The sequence below is a fragment of the Sinocyclocheilus rhinocerous genome, unplaced genomic scaffold (assembly GCF_001515625.1).
Source record: "Sinocyclocheilus rhinocerous isolate Xijiao unplaced genomic scaffold, SAMN03320098_v1.1 scaffold1246, whole genome shotgun sequence".
Classification (NCBI taxonomy): domain Eukaryota; kingdom Metazoa; phylum Chordata; class Actinopteri; order Cypriniformes; family Cyprinidae; genus Sinocyclocheilus; species Sinocyclocheilus rhinocerous.
The window spans coordinates 234,315-243,584 of record NW_015630543.1 but is presented as its reverse complement, the minus strand read 5'-3'; the positions used below and the strand labels follow the sequence as shown (position 1 = coordinate 243,584).

At 39.4% G+C, this 9,270-nt stretch overlaps 1 protein-coding gene across 1 annotated transcript in view; it reads left to right on the top strand.

Moving 5' to 3' along the window:
- The window catches only part of LOC107740527 (laminin subunit alpha-2-like), a 230,930-nt gene extending 229,231 nt beyond the window's left edge, over positions 1 to 1,699 (top strand). Inside the window, 1 exon segment of the mRNA XM_016552978.1 lies at positions 1,218 to 1,699. Coding sequence (XP_016408464.1) covers positions 1,218 to 1,372 — 155 coding nt within the window. The 3' untranslated portion in view covers positions 1,373 to 1,699.
- Positions 1,700 to 9,270: the final 7,571 nt, after the last annotated feature.

The window sequence follows — 9,270 nt, the reverse complement described above, 5'->3', positions numbered from 1 at the left end:
TTTCATACACGACATAGTCGTGAGATGCAAGAAACATAGACATATGGCAAGAAATCTGTAGACGCGCCCATAACAACAAAAGACAATACTTTATTGAACCTTTTCTGATAAGAAGTGTGCGCTGCAAACGCGAGCATTTTTGTCTATCGTTTCTGTCCAGTCTGCTCGTGTTAATCGTGTTTAACCACAGCTGTCGTCGGTTTTTTGTCTGGCAGTGGCAGCAGATATGCGATCAAATTTCTAATTTAAGGCTGTATTACGTCGATTCTGGCACCCAACATCACAACAGGATGATATTTTAAGCTCCTTATGTAGCCGAATCTGCGCTGGTTTGAATCGGCCGCCTCCAGTTTCCCCTTTGTTTTGCTGCCTCCAGCTAGCGCTGTGACGTCGCTGACCCTAGTTACCTGTGGTCGGCCTGGCCATGCCTCACTCAGAACACAACAGGCCAATCAGAAGAGAGGCTCATGAATATTAATTAGACAGACCAAAATCGACCTGTTCTCAGCAGAGCTCCTGAGAGAGGAGCTGTAAAAATATATTGAGATGGTTTTTGGTACTTATACCACAAATATATATTCTTAAGGACATCAAAACCTAAAACAAAACTCCAGAAAGGTGTAAAATATGTGACCTTTAAAATAGAAAGAAATAAAATTTTATTAAAAATCTAATGTATTAAAAAAACTCACATGATGACACATAATGACATAAAGCTTCTGTCAGATCATGATAAATCATAACGTTTTTAAATTTTATGACATTTCTGGTCTTCAACCCATCATTCTGCATCATCTCATCATAAGCAAAAAGAAACATCTGTTGAAAAGCTCAGTGGGATGCTCATAACAAAATATGATGCATTGAAAATATGAATATGATGAAAATATTTTTTAAGCTTTTGAGAAAAAGCAGAATTATTTTGATTTGAACTCTTTGTAAATGCATTACAAAGGAGAAGTTAGAAGTCTGAGTTGGGGACAATCCTAAAATACAGAGGGTTCTGGAAAATGTAACATTTCAACACACTTGAAATTAGGAACAGACAATTATCGGTTTCAGTTTTTATTAACGTATACATTGACCAGGAATGGTTGTTTATTTTTCTTTCAGCTCATCTTAGCAGACAGAAACATTCACATAGTTTGATCAGTTTGAATGTTTTCTGAAAGCGTCAGATAAATGACTGAAATCGTGTTTGTGTGTGTTTGTTGTAGAGGGTCTGAAGCAGTTTGGACTCACTATAAACACACCGTTTAAAGGCTGCATGAGAAATGTGAAGATCACTGAAACTGGGAAGACACTGGAGGTCCAGATGAACAAAGTCCTGGAGCTCAAAGGAGTTCAACCTCTCACCTGCCCTGCTAGTTAAACACCGCACACTCACGCACACACACTCACTCACACGCGCACACACTCACTCACACGCGCACACACACGCGCGCGCGCTCACACACGCTCACGCACGCACACACACACACTCACCTGATTCATTGAACTGCTACTCAGAGTGAATCAGTTCATGAATCAAAATCAGAAATATTCAGAGAACTAACTGAAGTACTAGCTGTGCTGCTCATAACCAAATAACACAAGGAATATTAATAAACAAACAGCTAGACAAACCAAAGGTTACAGACAAACCAAGCCAAATGAAAAACAGATCAAAAACTGCTTTAAAATAAAATTACTACAGCCATAGGATACAATTTTTATAATAACTTTTGGTAACACTTTACAATAAGGACCCGTTAGTTAACATTAGTTTAGGCATTAACTAACATGAATGAACAATGAGAAATCCGTTACAATATGTAATTATCTGTGTTGTTAGGCAATAAAAATACAACTGTTCAGTGTTAGTTCATGTTTGGTCTGGTCCATTAAAAAGAACAGAAACAACTTTTTATTTTAATAATGTATTATTAAATATTGAAATTAATAATAACTAGAATTAACAAATACTTTAGAGTATGTTTCAATGTTAGTTCATGCTAACTAATGTAGTTAACCAATGTAAACAGATGAAACTTCATTGTAAGGTGTTACCAACATTTTATGCTGTAGTTTGTTATCAATCTGTCTATGTATTTTTGTGTTAAAGGACCTAAAACCAAAAAAAAAAAAAAAACTGATCTGAACAAACAGTAGTAATAGAACTACATCTTACACAGCCAAAAGCATCCTAACAAAACCACTGAAGAGTGAATGACCCGAGGAATCAGGGTTCTGTCGTTCAGAAAGACACATTTATACACCAGTAAGACATGTATTTCTGCTGAGACATTTCAAATGTTGGCCATATCAAACAGGTCTAAACGGGCAACACTCCTAGACCCTAGTATATTCATCATAACATCATCAACAGACTTCATAATCATTTAACACGATATCATGCTTAATTACATGGAGAGAATTGGACGTACGTTGTCACTCTTCAAAGTGTGACTACATTTGACACCTGATACAGTACGTCAAGAAATATTGGGGGGAAAAAACATGTTTGTGACTTCCTCTAATACTTTAATAAACTCTAATACTCTAATAAACTGTAATAAGAAAGGCAACAATGACATAAAAATTAAGGAATACAACCGGTTCACAATGAATTGCCAAAAAACAGCACAGACATGCTGTATTAAATTAAAAGTCAGATGTAGGAAAGTTTAACAGATCAAACTGTCAGATTTCAGTGTGAATCTGGTGTAAATGTAGCCTAAATTATCAAACTACACTTCAGGTCAGCTGAGTATATGAGAAACATACTTTGTCTGAGAGCCAAAGAAATCATAAGACAGACATGAACTACAAATTCATGGAAAGAGGCCTTGTGTCGAGGGCTGAGACACTTTTCTCTGAGGTCTCAGTGTGTGTGTGATTACATGTACTGTGTAATGATCAGTATTTCAAAATAAAGAAATATCCCCTCTGATGGCACTTGATGTGATCTGCTGTTTCCTTTCAGTGTCAAAATAACCATCAAAGTTACTGAAATAGCTCTCCTCCAGAGGGTCATTAATATTTACACTTTTCCATTTTAGCTAGTGTATCATGGTTTATTAAAATATTTAAAAAATCATGAAAAAATGTGCTGGTTTGTATGACAGGTTAGGCTGAGTGCAGCATTTGATACAATAGATCACTGTCAAATACTTCTTATTAGTGTTTTAAACAGTTTAAGGTCTTTCTGAAAGGCTGTTTCTGGAAACATGATTTATCACATGGTGTTCCACAAGGTTCGGTTCTCAGGCCGCTTTTATTCTCACGCATCATAAAATGAATGATAATTTTCGTAAACACCACACAGTCTGATGGGCCTAAAGATAGAGATTAAACATCTGTCCATGATTTTACTCTGGAAAATTAAGGAATTAAGATGAATAGAATTTTCTGTCTTCCTATAAATCTTCACACTTTACACTTATAGAAAATTGAGAGATTTGTACATCACGTATGTACTACACAAATGACAAAAAAAAAACGCTTTTATTCATAAAAATCAGTTAACTGAGGGTGGAATCTTGTCCAAAAAACTGAAAGCAGAACTATAAAAGCGCACTGGTTTCTTTGCTCAACACAGAGTCTGGGATTACAACAGTGGAAAAAATAAGGAAGTACACTTTCAACAGGGTACAAATGTTGATGACCTTTTAACTCATAGCAGAGGACAGCAGAAGAGAACAAGTCATGCTCATCAGAAGTATGCTGCATATAGTCATCCGTGATGGGATGATCCTGCTGAGAAACTGTCAGAAATGCTCTACAGTGTGGAGAGCCACTCACCACTGCTCGGCTTTAGTTTACAGAGAACACACAAATAACATTGATACTGTGAGGTATGGACATAGAGTGCTTTTATACTTATATTTGTTCATACAAGTGGATTACGTTATAATAAGTAGTCTTTATTATAATGTAAATGTGACTAATTTGTGATCAAATTAAATATGATTTGTGTTCTTCCTCTTTTATATATATATACAGTGGTGTGAAAAAGTGTTGGCCCCCTTTGATGCTCATTGACTATTCCATTTGTCTTCAGGATGGAGCAGCTGCTGCTGCCTCCAGTGGGTGATCGTTCTGTGAGGGTCCACATGCTTGCAGCACTTGTCAATCCTGCAGACATGAATATGATCCAGGGTAAAGTCACCACTCATACAGCTTCATGCCTGTTTACATCCTTTCAGTCTAGGGATGGTTAAATCTGATGTTATTTTATAGAAATTTCTATTCTAGTCTATGAAGTGATGGAGGCTGAACATGGAGAACTGACTGTAGCAAATCATTGGTCTTGTCTCCATAGGTTCGTATCCGATCTTGTGCTCCCTCCCAGCGGTGGGAGGGAATGAGGGGGTGGGAGAAGTGATAGAGGTGGGCAGTGATGTCATATCTCTCAGACCAGGTGATTGGGTCGTGCCCATTGATGCTGGCTTTGGTAAGGAGATATTCAGTGTTTCAGGATTTAAAAAAAACATCAAAACCTCAAAGTCAACATGGAATTCCATTCCAAAATGGGTGTATTGCAATGAAATCCAAAAATATATAAGGTGGTGGGTCTTGATTGTAAGGACTGAAATTTGATGACAGGTGGTTGATAAGCAAGCATTCTTGGTGGCATAAGTCCCAAAGGAAAGTCCTTTCAGAGGAGCAACAAGATATTAATTTCTTGTAAAAGATTGCAAATAAAAAAAAGTGACAACACTGAATAAAGATTCAGACTAAAGTGCAATTAATTAAAAAGACCAACAGGACATTTCATCCTATAGCCTGGAGCACTGAAGAAACATCTTTGGTTATGAATTTATCAGAATCAGAATCAGAAGAGCTTTATTACCAAGTATGTTTACACACGCAAGGGATTTGACTTGACGACAGGAGCTTCCAGTGTAGAAGAAAGTACAAACATAGTGCAGACATACATGATCGTGCAGACATACATAGGAATAACACAGTAGGGATGTAATATAACACTATGGCTTCACTCAGCCAGGTTTCAGTGAAGCACAGTGCAGCAGAGTTTGAAAAGTCCTTGTTGGTGCGGGTGAGGAGAAGAAGTTCATCCGTTTTGTTAGGAAGGGAACGGACATTCGCAAGATGAATGCTTGGGAGCGCAGTCCGAAAGCTGCGCGCGCGGAGCTTCACCAGGGCGCCGGCGCGTTTCCCTCTTCTGCGTCTGCACGTGCGTTTGAACAACATAGCTGTACCTCCGACTAGAATGTCCAACAAAACGTCCGAAATAAACAAAAACCGGAAAAATATTGTCTGGGATGTGCTGCTTAATGTTAAGGAGTTCGGCTCTGGTAAAACTTATAGAAGAAGAATGACAAAACACAGAACAAACAAACAAAAACAATAGAAGAATCGCGGAGCTCAGCGTCCTGGCTGCCATTTGCGGCGCCATCCTCAGTTCCCCAAGATATACTAGGGAATGAGACACAGCATCAGAAGCTGGCACTATGGGGGGAAACTTTCTCTTGATCAATTACCCTTTTGAATCACACCTATGCAGGCATTCACACCTGACATTTTTGTATAAATATAAGCGGCTGCTGAATGCCATTACCTTCATTACCAAGCACGTGGGCAGTCGTGGCCTAATTGTTAGAGAGTCGAACTTGTAACCCGAAGGTTGCGGCAGGGATTGTTGGTGGGGGAACTGAATAACCAGTGCTCTCTTCCACCCTCAATACCACGACTGAGGTGAGACCCTTGAGCAAGGCACCGAACCCCCAACTGCTCCCCGGGCGCCGCAACAATATGGCTGCCCAATGCTCCGGGTGTGTGTTCATGGTGTGTGAGTGTGTGTTCACTACTGTGTGTGTGCACTTGGATGGGTTTAATGCAGAGCACAAATTCCAAGTATGGGTCACCATACTTGGCCTCACTTCACTTCAAATTTTTTTGTGTGACAGAGCAACAGGCTCGTTCTGAAGTTCAAGCACAGTAATGTGGCAAGCTACGCAATGTCTCATTCCCTGTATCTCAGGGAAATTAGGTTACATACGTGACCAGAGATATTCATGTTTCAGTTACGGTTCACTCAACATTGTGTACATAGCTGACGTTATGGGAAACCAGTGCTCTCTTCCACCCTCAATACCACGACTGAGGTGAGACCCTTGAGCAAGGCACCGAACCCCCAACTGCTCCCCGGGCGCCGCAACAATATGGCTGCCCAATGCTCCGGGTGTGTGTTCATGGTGTGTGAGTGTGTGTTCACTACTGTGTGTGTGCACTTGGATGGGTTTAATGCAGAGCACAAATTCCAAGTATGGGTCACCATACTTGGCCTCACTTCACTTCAAATTTTTTTGTGTGACAGAGCAACAGGCTCGTTCTGAAGTTCAAGCACAGTAATGTGGCAAGCTACGCAATGTCTCATTCCCTGTATCTCAGGGAAATTAGGTTACATACGTGACCAGAGATGTTCATGTTTCAGTTACGGTTCACTCAACATTGTGTACATAGCTGACGTTATGGGAAACAGTCAAATCATACCACATTACTGACACTAAACTTGAACCAGCCCCTGTGGGTGAGGTATGGAAAATAACACTAAGCAGCGGGATGTTCACGATGGCATTGCCAGCGTACACCAACACATACATGATATACAGTAATATGGTAGTATACCATGGTATGAACCGGGGAGGGAGGCTGCACAAGCACTTCACGACAGGGGTTGGGAAGATGACACTGCAATGGCCAGTGCTGACACAGGCTTAACTCTCTTGCACAGAAGGCACTTTGGAAACCTGAGAGGAAACATTGAAGTTATGTTGAAGTTATGTTAAGTCATTTGGTGAGAACCAGCCAGGCATATGTCCTTAATAAACGGACACACCATTTGACCATGCCCAGGAGGACGCCATGCCTCCCAAGATATGGGCTTTACCTCGACTGGACATTGCTGACCTTGTGAGCTACAAGTCAGGGAAATTGCATCTATAATTTCCCCTAGTGTGGCCCTGTAAACAGACAAAGATCTGCTCCAAGAGTCTGAACTGGTGGGACTGTCCACAACAATACACAATGCTTGCACCTGACACAGCATGTTAAGAAACTGCTCCTACTCTGAGCCTAAATGTTGTGGGGAGGCCTCACAAAGACTAACCTAACCTTAAGGTCTCTGTGGAGCCAAACAGGTCCATGTTCACTTTGGCGAAAATATTCCATATCCTCAACACTGTCTGAGGATCCAGTCTCCATTCTCCTGGTATCAGGCCTTGGCGTGCTAGGAGGTCTGAGCTGCAATTCAACCATCTTACAAGGTGAGGAGGTGTTGATGGGTCCAAAAGAGCATGCACTGCACTACTTCCATCATGAAAAGAATGCAGGCATGGTTGTATAAGGCCCTGCTACCCCATACTCTCGTAAGCCTTCTTACAGTCCACAAAACACATGTAGACTGGATAAGTGGACACCCATTCCCCCTCAAGGATTCTTGCTATAGGGGAAAAAGTTGGGTCAGTTTTTAGTCTACAGTCGGCATTGTTCCTGCGATGACTGGACGTATTCTGCTTTCCAGCACTCTAGGCTTTACCTTATGTAAAGTGTGATCCCTCAATATTTGGAACACATCCGCTTGGCCCCCTTTTTCAAAAATGGGAACCATCGCACTCATATGCCAATTGCCAGACACTTTCCCTGATTCCTGTGTGATGTTGAGCAGGGGTGTCAACCAAGGCAGCCCAACTACATTCAGCATCTCAGGGTAAGTTCTCCAACCCTGTCTCTTCTTATGAGGGCATGTTCTCCAGGTTCAGAAGAACCTCAAAGTTTTCCTTTCAACTCCAAAGTCAGGGCAGTGCCATTTTTATTTTTGACAGGAATGAAAACGAGGCTGTGAACAACTGAAATACAGTATGCTCAATGGATTGTACTGTTGTTTAACATCACACCAATAGTTCAACTTACGAAATGTTAAAACCGTTTTAAGTTGTGAAAATTACATGATCTAGGATCTTTTTACATTGCATGCCATTGTTAAGACTGTAAGTCTATTCCTCACAGCCTCGTTATAACTACGTTAAATTCAATATGGCGTCTAACCTGTCACGGGTTAACCAGTCTTGAAAGGCCTTTCAGGAACACTGTAAATAGGTAAAGACCAAAAACTGTAACGATTCTCCTTCTCTACACTGCACAGTATTACCGACAATCAGATCAGTGAATACAATTCAGTGGACGGAGATGAGGAATTACACATTTATTTACAAAAACATTTAGTGGTTATTTTCAGAAGCAATAAAACTGGCAGCAACAGTCATTTTCGCCATATTCACAGTTTCCAGCATAATAAAAGCATTACATCAGCAAAAGACATAGCAGTAAAAAATAAAAATCACAGCTCAAAACTACTCATTGAAATGACATCTGCAACATTGTAAATAACAGACAAGGTCAGTTTAAGTGCCAAGTGTTTCCCTCCATTGAAGTACTTTATGAGGTCTGTGTTTAGCTGAGAAACTTGATTCCTGTTGTTTTCAGTCATGAATCCTTTACGGATATACAATATCATCTGACTTACATTATTTTCTCCAACATGAAAAAAAAGTACATCCAAGATCCCTGGGAGCGACTGAATAAGTAATAGAGCGCAGTGAACTTTTATTGGCAGTGTGAGCTACTGTAAGACTGAAGTCATGTGACTGATTTAAAGCAGAGATTGCTACAATACTAAGAGATCACTCGCATGTAATCAAATGTTTAAGGAAGAAACGTGTGAAATATAGGTGTACCTCAGTACTTCACTTGTCTGAGACAATATTTTCATGCAATACACAATCTATATATGAATGAGATTTGTGGCTGGGTGCGTCTCATTAAACCTATAAAGAACATGTCTGGGTCATATTTTACCCTAAAGAAAAATTAATTTAGTTAATTAAGTGTTTATATATACATATATATATATATATATATATATATAAATAAATTACACAAACACATTTTGTTTTAAACTGATTATTATTTGCATTGTAACATTGTTTTCATGATAATTAAGCATATTCCCATGTCCTCCTTACCTTAATAAAAACACTGCTGACTGCAATGATAAAAACACAATATATTGAATATATATATTCACTCCTTCAACAGTATTGAGAATGTGATGAGAATGATTTACCAGAGAAAAAGAAAAAAAAATCCAGATGAGTTTTTTTGAGTGTCACAGTAATAATAATTAGGAGTGTAAATGTTTAATTATGATGAAAATGTTACAATGCAAAAGTTAAAAACAAGCTACAAAATACAGTTTGTTCTTTT